The following is a 15486-nucleotide window of genomic DNA, read 5'->3' as shown; positions in this document are numbered from 1 at the left end:
TAAACTTAAAAGCAGGTTGTAAGGCACAAGGAAAAAAAATAATGATTTTTTTTTTGTTAAAACAAAACTTTACTGTTTATTTAAGTACAACCTTGGGGCATGGTCTTACAGCAAGCAGATTGTTAAGTAGCCTGAGAACAGCAAGGATTGGAGCAGAAATGAACATATCTCTTACAAATGAAAAAATCCACTCAAAATAGGGAACATCTTAATTCTAAGGAGATAACTATCTTCCTGTTTAAAAAACCAAACAGTCCAGAGGTTCTAGACTAAAGTGCTATACTCAAACAATGCAAACTCCAGACTCAATATATAGGCGTTTGACGTTTTTAATTTGATTTGCCTTTATTCAAGTCAAGAAGAATCATAGGCAATTCAAAAGTGTGAAGGTAATTTAAGGGTCCACGTCAACCACTGTTTGCAAAATCAGGTAACTAAATGCACTTCTTCTCTTTCCAAGAAGTGAAGGCTTTGGTAAAAATTTTAAGCTGATGGGGTGCCAAAAGCCACTGCATATGCCTTACGTTTTCCATTTCTAGTCATACCCCTCAGCTCATCCATGCTTAAGAAGCTGCATCTGGAGAGAACAGGTTTCTGGGCATAAAAGATGAACTTTAAAGAAAAAAATCAAGTTGAAGTGGTTCCCTTTCCCAGGGACACAATCAAAAAAAGTCATGCCCTGCATAATGACATTTCTGTCAACGAGGGACCCATATACTAGGATAGTCCTGTAAGATTATATTGGAGCTGAAAAATTCTCATTTTCTAGCAACGTCACAGCTGTCCTTGACATTACAGCGCAAGGCATCCCTCGTGTTTGTGGTGATGCTGGTGTAAACAAACCTACTGCAGAATACATCGAGAAGGAGTGCCTCGCTTACCCACGTGGTGACCCTCCCAAAGGTAGCTCAGAATTTTAAGACAGAAAGCTAAGCATTTGGGGCTGGCTGGTTAGCTCAGTTGGTTAGAGTGCAGCCTTATAACCCCAAGATCCCGAGCTTGGATCCCCATACTGGCCAGCCACATTTAAAAAAAGAAAAAAAACAAAAAAAAGGCAAGCATTTGATACATTAGGTCTAACCCCCATGTGAAAGGGTTGATGTCTACTCTAGAATTCTTGCATTTTTAAAAGACTCCCATCCATCCCCATAGCAAAACAATAGTTTATAACAGCTAGCTAACACTCAGTGCTTGCTGAGTGCCAGGCACAATCTCTACCTGAAATTCAATTTGCATGATTTTGTGGGGGTGGTATTATTCTAATCCCCATTTAACAGATGAGGAAAGCGAGGCACAGACAGAGTAACATTATATAAGGAGAGGGCCCTCGCTCATGCAACAGTGGCCAGTGGAGACAGTAGGAAAATTCACTGCTGCTCCGCTTCATGATACACAACAACACAATCACCTAACGCACTTCTCAGAACATATTCCCATCGTTAAATGATGCATCCTATACAAGGAAGACAAAACCAAGTTGTTTAGGTAGTGCCACAATAAACAAGGAAAAACTCACGCTGAGAAACAGTGCAATACTGGTCTGCAGTTCCGACTATAAGCTACTTCCTAGGATTCGGTTTAAAAGTATAACAGTGGAAACGGGGTCCATATCACATACTACTTTTAACAGTAAAGCTCTTGTTACTTTGAACGTGGTGCTTGTGGGGAAGCATATGAACAAGGGTAATGAAGTACTGATAAACATATATTTCTTGTTACCAGAAACACTTTCCTGTTCCTTAAGAGATTAAATTCTTCAGAAAAGAAAAACAGTTCTACACTGTTCACCATTAAATACACAACACACTAGGGCCAGGTCTCAATCTGAAGTGGACAGAGGGTTACAAATAGTAAAAGCAAATAGACGCTGCTGCCCAGCATGAAGGCCACCATTCGGAGATAAGTCTGCCAGTGACACTATCACTGTGGATGTTTTGGAGCGGACTTGTTTTTTAAAAGATTCATATCATGATGGAAACAACTTGAATTGCACACATACATACATACATATGCACACAGACCCATCCATACATGTATCACTCTTCACAATCAGATTCTCACTAGGGGGAGGTATTTTTTCCAAAAGCTAAAATTTAAATACAACAGTCTAATGGAAAAGAGCTCTAAAAACAGCAAATGATCACAGACTATCTCTTCCAATACTTACAGTCTTTTATAGCATCTTTACCTTCTGTTATTTCACTAAAATTAATACAGTAAGCCACTGTTTTAATACCGTATAACATGTCTTGGTGTAAATTTCTCCAGACCAAGTCTGAAATAACTTTCTTGGTTGTAAAGCAAAATTATCACCCCGTATCCCCATGCCAGCATTATAAGAAGATTCTCCTGCATCAAAAACAAATGTTCCAATCTTGAGCACATCCCAGCTATGACGACTCAGACATATCCTGGAAGTTGGTGCAATTTGCCCTGGTAACAGTCCTTGTGGATATAATGCAGAGGTAACTATAATTCACAGAATGTATTTTCCATTCTGTCTTTTACATATTTAGATCATTTAAGTGATGGAAATTCCTTTGTTAAAAAGCTTTCTCCTCCAAAAGACACTGGCATATCTGAAAGTCAGGTGGAATATTTGGTGCATTCAGAAGGTTAAATCATTCCGGACCTCTCCTCTTAGGATTCAGCCCCAATTGCTGAGAAGCTCAGTCTACCAGAACCTGATTTTATTTTCCAGCAACTTCATTAGCTGTGCTGAGAACTAGAATATGCAGTGTCCTTTGAATGTTATGATCATGTTGTCAGAACTTGGAGTCGAATCAAGTACATACTTACAAAGACTACAAGATTATCTGAAATGATGCCCCTACATCAAGGGCATAAGGTTACCATATGAATAGAAAGATGAGTCTGTTGATTATCTATCTTCACATCTCATTTTATTGCAACCTCCAATGTGTTCCCCCCAACACATTGCTTCTGACAGAAAGCACAATTCATAGATTTAAGTTTTGTTCCTATCCCCTGATGAAGAGTAGATTGGCCAAAACATACACAACAGGAGAGAAAAAGAGGAGCCAGAATAATCCACAGAAATAATTGAGCAAATCTGAGCTGTAGCAAAGACAGCCAATAAAATTCTTATGTTAACTTAATTACCGAAAGTAGCATATGTGCTAACAGTATTTTTGAGGAGATGAGAGCATTAGAACCCATGATAAATTGAGTTTAATCAAGGAATGAGTTAGGTAGGAAGAGGCACTTTGAATCTGAAGGAAGAAATAAATGGAAGACTACAACAGCAGGAAAAATACAGGCCTAGGAAAAAATTCTCTTTTCCTTTGGTGCTGGCCCATCTACATAACACAATTCTCTTGGTATAAATCCTGAGGAATAAACTGAGTCACTCCAGACTCTGTAACTGGGAAGATTGTACTTAAACTTCCTTTTCCTGGGGGAGGAGGCAACAAACGAGTAATCTTAGTGTCACAACTTTTGTTCTAACTAGTACCTTCATTAACCAATTTCTTCTAGTGGTGCAAAGAACACTCACTAAAGTGAGCAAAATCACTGCAAAATTTCCCCTTGGGAGAGGTGCAAACAGGGTTAAGAATTGTCTTGAGCCATCTGTTGCTTTTTAACTTATTACAAGGCTTTGCAAATATTCCTGAGAACAACTCCAACCTGAGCTTACAATGAAGCAGCTGTCTGGCTGGGGCTCTGGTAGTGTAAACATGAACATGTGAAGGACCCTGAAGATTTTCATGCATGGCAACACAGCAAGCCAAGGTGGGGTTAAATAATCTTGTGTAAAGAAAGGGAAGACAGGATGTACTGATATTTTAATAACGTGACAGTTTCCAACTCTCCATGGAGCTTTCGTTATATATGAGGTAACTACAAAATAGTGACTGAATTTCACTACTCTATAGAATTGGTATTCTATAGCCAAGGCTATAATTAACTTGACGGTGTGCTGTGGAATGTGGTGGAAGATTTTCCCACTGGGAAGTCACCTGTCAGTTTCTGAGCAAGATGTGCCTGTGGCTGTGCCAGGTCAGTCCTCCTGAGTTGGTGACCTCTTTGTGTCTGGAGAGACCAAGCAATGTGTACAGATGTTCCCTACTTCACATCCCCATGCCAGGCTGGTGGCATAAGCAGGAAAGGAGCAAAGGGAACAAACTAGGAAAAAGGAAGAGGGAAAATGTGCCACAGTGCTGCCTTCACCTGCCTCACGTAGCACTTGGTGATGACCTTGTTCACAAAAAAAACATGCTTAACACATTAACCAAGGAAGCTAATGAAAGGTCACCAGCAATGACGGCTGATGCTGGGACTGCAAGGCATCTTATTCAATAGGACAAGGGAAGACAACAGGTGCAATTAGAAGTGGAGAACAGCCCTGGACATGATCTTCACTCTTATTTCTCTGTAGCAAAACAAGCTCAACGTCTAGACCAGCCTCCACAGTACCACGGAAACAAGAAGGCTCCCCTTCTTGCAGGGCACACAGTGTGGCAGGCAGAGCACAGCCTGCTCTTGTGCAGTAAGCTGGCCTGTTTGCAGAGAACTGCCAAAACTGCTTTGCAGGGTCACAAAAATGGTAAAAACTGGAAAAAGTACTAGACTTGGAGTCAGGAAAATTCCAATCATTGCTTTGCCTCTTATATGCTAGAAGAAAAGTCACTAAACTCTGATTAGGTTTCCTCAATCTACAAAATGGGAATAAGAGGAATACAAATAGCTATCAGAACTTGAACATGAGTTGAGGTTCGTGAGAGCACTAGAACAATCTCCAACATAATGTAAATGCTCAACTAATATTTGCTAAAATTATAATTGCCCAAAGTTTTCTTCTAGGGAAATGATATTCTAATATGGAAAAAATGTACACCCTAAACTCAAGCCCATCTCAGAGTTGGGAGGCTATCCCTAATGGCAGGTCGTGGTCCTCCAAAGACGAGATGTTTTCCTAGCATCCAGTGTGTTGCTGAGACTTTATGTGAGGGAATTAGTTCAGTGGCTATATATGATCACCACTTCAAATTCCTTGAAAGATAAGTTTGTGTGAGAAGGCATAATAAGAGAAAGGAATGAGAAGGGAAAAAATTTTCTTACCTATAATAGGTAAGAAAAACATCTCAGAATGATTTAAAAATTCAGATGTCAAATATAGACATTTGTCCACGTCATGCCTTTATAGAAAAAGGCAAGGGTCAGGCATTACTTTCATATTAGAAGGAATTAGCACAAAGTCTGAGGAAATTACCAGCAGCTGTGGTTCAAAAATCCATGTTTCTGGGTTCACTGTTTACTCCCCCCAGGACAAACCCAGGTAGGTAGTAGCTGCATTTGATATAAGATGGGACAGAAACAGACAAGAGGAGATATCAGGGATGCCTTTGGGAGGGGAATGCACGAAATAACAGTTGTTTCTTTATCTAGAATGTTCTATAGAGAACAATGATGATCATGAGAGTCCCCCTAAGGCACACTGTAGGTACTGACTGATTTCTGTGGGCCCAGAATTCTGTGGGCCCAGAATTCTGTGGGTCCTTTCTCTAAAACAGAAAGGACAGACTGGCATCCTTTCACTTTGGTATTTTTCTCAAGAAACCTTCGCTGGCTTTTTGCCAAGTGATCAGAAATCATTACATTCAATAGAGCAGTCAAGATGAGTTCCAGAAGACTAACACAAACTTTTCCTCTATAGGTCAAAGAATGAGGAATGATAAATAGGCTGGTATTCTTATCTTTGATACTTGAGTTCATAAACAAGTTGGATTTATTCTTAAACTTAGAGATTGTGTTAATTCAGGGGCAAGAAGAAATGGCTTCCTACCTACTACAGCCCCCCCTAAAAAGAGAAGGGGGATTTGAGAAATAATTTTTATCAAATGTAATAGCAAAAAACAGGAACAGCTGTAAGAAGCAGTCCTCATTACTGCGACTGCCTCCCACTGCCAGAGGCAGAGGACAAGGGAGTGAAGAAAGCACGGGGACACAGACACGCCCACTACTAAGGAACTCAAGAGTCACTCTAGAGAAAGCCCATGAAACAAGCATCTGTTTACCATCACCCATAAAACACAGTTGGCCAGATCACTGGGTTAATGTTCCAACCGGTGGAAAATGCAGCAAGGAGCTGCTCCAGTAGCACATTCCTCCCACTTCTTCCTTATCTCTCCTTTTGTGCAGGCGCAGCCCCAAATATCCCATGCTACAGATCTCCCTTTCACAGCTCAGAAATGAACCTGGCTTCTATCAGCGCTTGAATGTGCTCACCTATTTAAAAGTGTTAACACTGGAAGGAAAATATTTTATTAGTTTTTAAAAAAAGGTAACTCACTAGTTATTCTGCTCTTAACCTATGCAGACACAAATATAGCAATCAGAATACCGAATAATCCAATGCAACTGTCAGTTCCCATGGAGGGAAAAAACTTCACTAATCCCCGCCCCCCGCCCCAGTACCTTTATCTATGTTAATCAAGGTGCACCAAAACCCTTCATCATTCCCTAAAACTCGGAACATAAAGATATACTGCATGATAAAGATGTAAAAGACAGACAAAAACACTCTCAGACCTTTTCTTGACCAACTTTTAAATAGTACTGCTTTAGGGAGAGGATTTTAAGAAATAAATTTCAAAAAGAAAGTACATTTAAAACATTGGGTTTTGGTGATCAGGTAGGTAAAGTATTTTTATTATAAATTTCAGGATCTAAAAAGTAATTTGTTACATTTACTAAGATAATCTGAGATGACTTTTTTATCAAGCATGTGTGCCTGCATCGTGACACTGTGACCCTCCGGCATGAAAGGACACAGTCCAGTCCCACCTCTCCTTTAGAGATGGGACTGTTCAGATGAAAGAATATTCTGCTGGTTCTCAACTAGCATACACTGATTGGGATCATTCTGGTTTGTCACCCTGGCATTTGGGCTGTGAAGGGTTCTGGTGAAGAAGCCTCCGTTCTTGAACAACTTTTGAAAACCAAACTAGAATCTCGAGGGTAGCCTCAGTCTTGAGATTCAAGCTCACTGCCCCTATTTTTATTTCTGTAATATTTAGAAGACATTCTATATTTAATAAGAGTTATGATCCAATTGGTTCTGTAAGCTCAAGTATGAAAATCCTTACCACATGGCAAGAGGTCCACAGAGGAGCTAGATGACCAGTAAGAAGACAGGTCAGATATTGGAAAAAACACACTGGAGTTAGTGAGCATCTAACAACAGAGATGCTGCTGGCTAGTAACCACAGGAAAGTAGGTGACTATGGACAAAAAGGCTAGAAAAGACCTCAATAGGTCATCTAGGCCATCCTCCCGCCTCTAAACAAGACAAATGCCTCTCTATCCAGAGTTACTTGCACTCTAAAGTAGGGAACCCCAGGTCTCCTTTATGTTATTTTTATTTTTTTAAAAAAGATCCCTAAAGGCAGCATCTTCACAAGGCAGAGCTGTCGTAAGCTTCAGCGACTTGATGGGTCTGAGCAGAAGTACAGAGCAGGCCCTCTCCCGCAGGACCTCGGAGGGAACCTGGGGTGACGAGCAGCAGTGCAGTTACCTGAGCAGCTGAGACGTGAGGGAGGGCACCCTCACACTAGAGGACAGGAAGGGGGAGAAGACGAGCCAGAACACAGCCTGCTCATCAGGAGAGAGGAAACCCCCAGGGATGGACAGGCGATGAGCCAGTCTCTGAGGAACCCACAGCTAAGCCCTCTTGGTTGGGAATTTCTATCCCAGATTCTCCTAGATTAGCCCTCTCCCTCTAAAGCAGTGGCTCTCAACAGGGGATGATTTTGCCCACAGGGGACATTTGGCAATGTCTGGAGACATTTTTGGTGTCATCACTGGGAGTGGGGTGCTACTGGCATCTAGTGGGTAGAGGCCAGGGATGTTGCTAAACATCCTACAATACACAGGGCAACCTCCTACAACAAAGAATTATCAAAATGTCAATAATACCAAGGTTGAGAAACCCTGTTCTATAGGGAGTACTTTACCCATAAGATTAATCTAGCATGAGCCAAGGCCCTTGGAATTTACGATCGGATGATGGTGAACCCCTCTACCTCAAGCCCTGATGTGTGGATCTATCCACTGCCTTGTTGAGCAGAAGTCCCCAATCATCCCAGAGTGTTCCACAATGTCCAATCAGCTGCTGGCAGTTCAAATTCCAGCCGATACAACTACAACCTTAGATCCTTTTTGTCTTCTTTGTCTCCCAAAGAATCTATTTCTTTCTCAGAGCTAGTGCTACTCCAACTGCCACTGCCAGGATGGCAACAGCAGCAGCCCCTCCAAACAGCAGCATGGACTGGCCCTCAGGCAGTGGGATGGCCTTCGCTTCTCCAGCAGGGGAGGACTCCTCTCTGACACTCTCTTTCTCATGCAGTAGTGTTTGTATGGGCTCCAGCACAGGCATCACCTCCTCCTCCACTGCGACAGGTGCACTGGTTGCTGCTTTCACCTCTTCTCCATCAAGTTCAATGAACAAAGACGTAGCAGGGCTGGCTTGCTCAGCTGCAACCATTTCTGTGTCGGGTTCCCTTGTCTCCAACAAGGAAGTGGCAGTGATATGTGGAAACAGGGGAGCTGGGGCTTCAGGGAATGCCTCTTGCAGCTCCCCAGCTGGCAAGACCACAGGAGCTACAGCAGCCTCTTCTGTGCCCTCAGGTATTTCTTCTTTCTCTACATGAACAATGTCAGAATTAGAAGAGTTGTTCTCACTCTTCTCTCCAGCTCCATTGCTATCTAAGCTTTTGACTTCTTCAGGATCCATTGCAATCTGCTGCCAGGACTCAGGACCTAAGGACACTGGTAGGCTTTCTGTGTGCCAACTCTGGCTAGCTGATAGTGAGACAGGTAAGCTCTCTGACTGCCAAGAAGTGGTCACAGTTGGAGACTCTGGGGGACTGACTTGTCCAGAGTTGTCACTGGGCAGGATATAAATGTCATTGCTATCTTCTGCAATGATTCCAGGGTATTCCTCCTCCTCTGACTCAAGATTAAAGACAGTGCCCTAGAAAAGGAGGAGAGTCAATACAAAAAACGGTAAATATTTTTAAAATAGTCAATCTGGAAAAAAACTTTTTTTCCTAAACTTCAGTTGCAGAGATAAATACATTGTTTAAACCTAGTCGGTTTCACTATAAAACTTCTAGAAGAAAACAAAGGGGAAACACATCAAGACATAGGTCTTGAAAAAGACTTTTTGAATAATACTTCAGGGGACTGGCTGGTTAGCTCAGCTGGTTAGGTGCTGCAGCCTTTTAACATGAAGGTCACAGGTTCAGATCCCTGAACCGGCCAGCTGCCAAAAAAGAAAAATGAAAACAATGAATGATACTTCAGAAGCATAGGGAACAAAAGCAAAAATTAACAAATGGGATTATATCAAACTAAAAAGCTTTTGCACAGCAAAGAAAACAATCAACAGAGTGAAAAGACAACCTTCAGAAAGGGAGAAAATATTTGCAAACTATGCACCCAACAAGGGATTAATATCCAGAATATACAAAGAACTCAAACAATAGTAAAAAAAAAAAAAAATCCAATTAAAGAATGGAAGGGAATTAAACAGATTTTTTTTGAAAGAAAACAGATGAATGGTCAACAGGCATATGAAAAAATGTTCAACGTTGCTAATCATCAGAAACATGGAAATCAAATCCACAATGAGATATCATCTCACCCCAGTTAGAACAGCTATTATCGAAAAGACAGTAACAAATCCTGGGTAGGATACAGAGAAAGGGGTATTCTTCTACACTGCTGGTGGGACTGTAATTTAGTACAGCCAATGTGGAAAACAGTATGGAGGTTTCTGAAACAGCTACAGATAGAACTAGAACTACCATCCGATCCAGCAGTCCACCACTGGGATCCAAAGAAATGGAGATAATCATGTTGAAGGGATACCTGTACTCCCATGTTTATCTCAGCTCTATTCACAATACCCAAGAGTTGGAATCAACCTAAATGTGATTCCATGAATGACTGGATAAAGAAAATGTGGTATATATATACAATGGAATACTACTCAGCCATAAAAAATGACATTCTGCCATCTGCAGCAACACTGATGAATTTGAAGGAAAGTATGTTAAGTGAAATAAGCCAGACACAGAAAGAGAAATACCACATGTCCTCTCTCATAAGTGGAAGCTAAAAAAGTTGATCTCATAAAAGTAGAAAGTAGAATAGTGGTTACTAGACACTGGTTGGGGGAAGGAGAAGAGCAGCTATGGAGAGAAGGTGGTTAGTGAAAAAAAAAATGTTAGATAGACAACAAATTATTATTATTTATTTATTTTTTTTGGCAGCTGGCCAGTATGGGAATGTGAACTTGACCTTGGTGTTATACAGCTGTGCTCTAACCAACTGAGCTAAATGGCCAGTCCCCTGTACTGTGTATCTTTGAATAGCTAGTCAAGATGATGCTGAATGTTCCTAACACAAAGAAGTGACAAATGTCTGAGGTGATGGATATACTAAGCACTCTGATATGATCACTGCACACAGTATTAATGTACCTAATTATCATATTGTACTCTATAAATATTATTTAAGAAAAATAAATTAAAAAGAGAAATAGTAGAGTAGCAATTACCAAAGGCAGGGGAAAGGGGGGTGAGGGGAGGCCGGGGAAAGGTTCATAGAAAAGGTACAAAGTTACAGTTAGATAGGAAGAATAAGATCTGGTGCCCTAGGGGAACAATAGCTAATAATACTGTATGTATATTTCAAGATTACCAGAAAAGAGGCTCTTGAATGTAATAACCACAAAGAAATGATGTTTAGGTGATAGATATGCTAACTATTCTCATTAGGTCATTATACAAAATGTGCATTTATTGAAACAATCTGTACCCCATAAACATGTACAATGAAAAAAATAAAATTAAAAAAACTGAAAAGCAAAGAAAACAAAAAAATAAGCCTACACAGTTTCAGAACTGAATGCATTTATTTGCAGGCCAATGCAGAGGAAGAATTTTTGACAGTCCTCTGACCAGTTTCCTTGTAACTAAAAGATCAAAAGTTCATTTATATTCAATGTAATCCATATATATTCAAAGCAATAACTAATGCAAAACAGCAGAGAAAACAAAGGCAAGACCTTGCTTGCACTCAAGGAATTTATCACGGGTAGAGTATAAAAATAATGCTGTGCATAGTAAAATTGCTATGTAAATTCAGGTGGGAAAATGACTTCTTTTGGTGGAGGTCAGAAAAGGCAGGGAGATCACAGAATACTTCATGGAGGAACCAGCATTTACACTGGACATCTGAAGAATGGGTAAAGTTTTGACAGTTGAAGACCATATAGAAGACACAATACCAGAAGAAGTATAGAGATATAAAGAAGGGGAACAGCAAGTATCCCAGCTTAATCAGTGCACAATGTACATGTAGAACAGAAAGGTCAGTAAGGACAGACCTGTGGAAGAACCTGAATGGTAGAGAGCTAAGAGGTATGGACCTTTTTCAATAGGCAGTGGTTAGTCACTGAAGTCTTTGAGGAACAAAATTACAACCAGAGTTTTGCTTTTACTGCTGTTGTTTTTGGTGGTATGGTGGTGGGACAAAGCTATTCTAAAATACCAAATAGATAAAAAATAAAATACCAAATAGAAAGAATAAAAAAGTAAAAACAATTTAAAACAATACATTTCCTTGACTAGAGAAGATAATTTACAAACTTTTCCCTCCTCCTCCATCTCTTCTGAGTTATCTCTACACAAAACTAGAAAGTAAAATGTGTTTAGAAATTACAGTAGTAAGGCCGAGCCCGTGGCGCACTCAGTAGAGTGCTGCGCTGGGAGCGCGGCGACGCTCCCGCCGCGGGTTCAGATCCTATATAGGAATGACTGGTGCACTCACTGGCTGAGTGCCGGTCACGAAAAAACGACCAAAAAAAAAAAAAGAAAGAAAGAAATTACAGTAGTACACAATTAGGAAAATTGGAGAGGCCATTGGCTTTGAAAGGAGAAAGAGCTTCTAGGCCTCCAAGCTTTTGAGGATGACAATTTACCCCAGCTTTGGGGAGGACCCTTTGAGATTAGACCATTGGAAAGGCCCAGAAGAGGAAGTATTTAGATGAGAGAAAGGGAGGGAGGAAGGACATTCAGGTTTGGGGGGATTATTAGTCAGTTCAGCTGAGCAAGAAAAGAGATGAAAATCCTAACCAGACGCAATAATCATGTCTTGAGCATGTACATTTGGCAAGGATTTTCATTAGCATTATTTTTAATATGAAAGGATTTGAAATAGCCTTTAATTATCTTGGGGAGAGGTTAAAAATATAAACAGTTCATCTAAACTACTTAACTATTAAAAAATAAGTAAATTTTTAAGTCTGATATGAAAGGAAGCTCATACTGTGTAGTACAATACCTCTACACAAAAAACTGCAAATTATTATTGAGAGAAATTAAAGATGTCCTAAATAATTGAAGGGATATACATCATATTCATAGACTGGAAAACCGAATAGTTGCAAAGATGTCAATTATTCCCAAATTAATGCATTGTTTCAATACAATCTCCAGTATAAAATCTCACCAGCTTTTTTCTTATGGAAATTGACGAGCTGATTCTAAAATGTACATGGCAATAAAAAGGGCCAGAATAACTAAGCTGTTCTTGGAAAACAACAAAGTTGGAAGGCTGATGCTACCAGATATCAAGACTCATTACAAAGGTACAGTAATTAAGACAGTATGGTAAGAACTTAAAGATAGACCAATTAAATTAAGCAGAATCCAGAAGTAGATCCACACACAGTCACATGATTTATGGCAAAGATGACCCTGTAGTACAATGGGAAAATGGACAGTGTGCTCCCATTTAACACACACACACACACACACACACACACACACACACACACACACACACACACACACACACACACACACACACACACACACACCTATGTGCAAAGATGACCCTGTAGTACAATGGGAAAATGGACAGTGTGCTCCCATTTAACACACACACACACACACACACACACACACACACACACACACACACACACACACACACACACACACACACACACACACACACACCCCTATGTGCAAAGATGACCCTGTAGTACAATGGGAAAATGGACAGTGTGCTCCCATTTAACACACACACACCCCTATGTGCAAATATTCATATATACTACAATGTTTATATAAGCACAAAATAAAGTTTGGAAAGATGTATACCAAACCACTATAGGAGTTATTTCTAAGGGGCAAGAAAAGAGTGTATTATATAAATTTTTTACAACAGTCACGATTTCATAAAAAAATTTATTTCCATGTATTTAAAAGAATGTAAATATAAACAGGGTTCTGCTACCTCCTGAGAACTTGACATTAGTGGATATTCAACAATTTCAAAATGGGCTATGAAATAATTTGAATAAAGTGAAGATAATCTCCTGAATGTCTGAATTTTGCACGTGTCTCAAAGGGCAGGACATATGGAAATACTATTAAAAACTGGTATTCTTTTTTACTTTTTATTCCTTTTTAGTATTGAGAGTCACATTCATAAAATTCACATAACACAAAATTCACCATTTTTAGGAGTACAACTGAGTGGTGGTTCTAGTATATTCATAATGTTGTGCAACCAAACCAGTATTTAATTCTGGAACACTTCCATCACCCCAAAAGAAACCCTTTGGTAGTCACTCTCAATTCCCCCCTCCTCCACCCTCTGGCAATCTCTAATGTACTTTCTGTGTCTATGGATTTGCCTATTCTGGGAAGTATAAACTGAATCACAATACGTAGCCTTTTGTGTCTGGCTTCTTTCACCTGGCACAATGTTTTCAAGTTTCATCCTTGTTGTGTAGCATGTATCAGTAATCCTTTCTTTTATGGCTGAATATTTCATTCTATGGATATACCACATTCTGTTTATTAATTCATCAGCTGGTGAACATTTGGGTTGTTTCCACCTTTTAGAATAGTGAATAGTACGGCTATGAATGTCCATTCATGAGTCTGTTTGAACACCTATTTTCAATTCTTTTGAGAATATATCTAGGAGTAGAATTGCAGGGTCATATAATAATTCTATGTTTAATTCATTGAGGAACTGCCAAACCATTTCCCAAAGTAACCACACCACTTATATTCCTACCAGCAATGTACAAGGATTCCAATATTTCCACATCTTTGCCAACACTTATCGTCTTTTTAAAAAAATTATAACCATCCTAGGAGGTGTCAATTTGTATCTCATTGTGGTTTTGATTTGCACTTCCCTAATGACTAATGATGTTGAACATTTTTCATGTGCTCATTGGCCATTTGTATATCTTCTTTGGAACGATGTCTATTCAAATCTTCTGCCCATTTTTAAATTGGGTTGTCTTTTTATTGTTGAATTATAAGACTTTTTTATTCTTACACAAGACTACTAAACAGTTGGATATTAAAATAACCAATTGCTGGGGGCAGCGGTGCTTGTAATTAGGTTGAGCCTAAAGGAAACAGGGGGATAAACAAAGTGTCCTGAAAAGTAGTTCTTTGATAGGGACTAGTAACCTATGTGAATCAATAACTTTAATTTTTATCTTTAAAATGATCTCTGCCATTAGTGCATCTCCTCATATGGATTTCTTTCCTACAGTCCAAAGCCCACACGACTAGAAGAGACCTTCACATCTATAATCTAATGGGATTTCATCTCTTTCAAACTCTCATTGTATTTTCATCAGTGTAACAGTAATGTAAAACTATTAACATTTCTGGGACGATCATCAATAATGAATGTTAACGAAGAGTCTTTACAAACAAATGCAGCACATAAAGACCGTATACCCACCAATAGCAGAACTCATTGATTACAGACAGCCAGAAGATAATGCTTGTCCTACTGAAGAATATGAACTACAAATACCAATTCTATATCATTTCTGTCTTACCCCATACCTAATCATTTTTTATTGTAGCTAGCATCCATCTCATCACCTTCCCCTCTCTTTAATCATTAAGTATTAAATATATCTCAATATATTTATTCCCAAATATACTTTATATTTAAAAATATATTTCTTCTCCGTCTCTCAACATTTTCTGCTGTTACTCTAAATAAGCAATCACTACCTTTCATCAGAACTAATGTAAAGACTCCTGTCTGCTTGCAATCCAATTCGGAAATGGAAAGCACCATTTCGCCAGTTAGCTAAGCCCCAAATCTAAGAGTGATACTGTATTTCTCCTATTCCTGAAGTAGTTGCTTCTTATTGCCAGGAACTATGCTATTTAGGTGCTAATAATAAAACAATCTCTGCCCTCAAAGATTTTAAAATATACTTTAAAACCTAGTGAAGTAGATAAACACAGGGTACTCTCTCTAGGAACATAAAGTACTTTAGGAACATAAACGAGAACTTATCTGGACTTTCGTGGAAAGGTTTCCTGGACGAGAGAACAGAGTTGGATCTTTTTTCTTTTTTGGCAGCTGGCCAGTACAGGGATCTGAATCCTTGACCTTGGG

At 39.5% G+C, this 15486-nt stretch overlaps 1 protein-coding gene across 7 annotated transcripts in view; it reads right to left on the bottom strand.

The window, feature by feature from the left end:
* Positions 1–6439: 6439 nt before the first annotated feature.
* The window catches only part of BCL2L13 (BCL2 like 13), an 85628-nt gene continuing 76581 nt past the window's right edge, over positions 6440–15486 (bottom strand). For 5 of the 7 annotated variants that reach the window (XM_063089246.1, XM_063089285.1, XM_063089274.1 and 2 more), the window contains one exon: positions 6440–8995. In XM_063089246.1, coding sequence (XP_062945316.1) covers positions 8207–8995 — 789 coding nt within the window. In that variant the 3' untranslated portion in view covers positions 6440–8206. The remainder of the gene's footprint in view (positions 8996–15486) is intronic. The other 2 variants (XM_063089313.1, XM_063089323.1) reach the window with 1 other exon arrangement.

This window comes from Cynocephalus volans, chromosome 1 (genome assembly GCF_027409185.1).
Source record: "Cynocephalus volans isolate mCynVol1 chromosome 1, mCynVol1.pri, whole genome shotgun sequence".
NCBI classification, from domain to species: Eukaryota; Metazoa; Chordata; class Mammalia; order Dermoptera; family Cynocephalidae; genus Cynocephalus; species Cynocephalus volans.
Note: the sequence above shows the minus strand (reverse complement) of the source record. Positions and strands in the feature narration are given on the sequence as shown.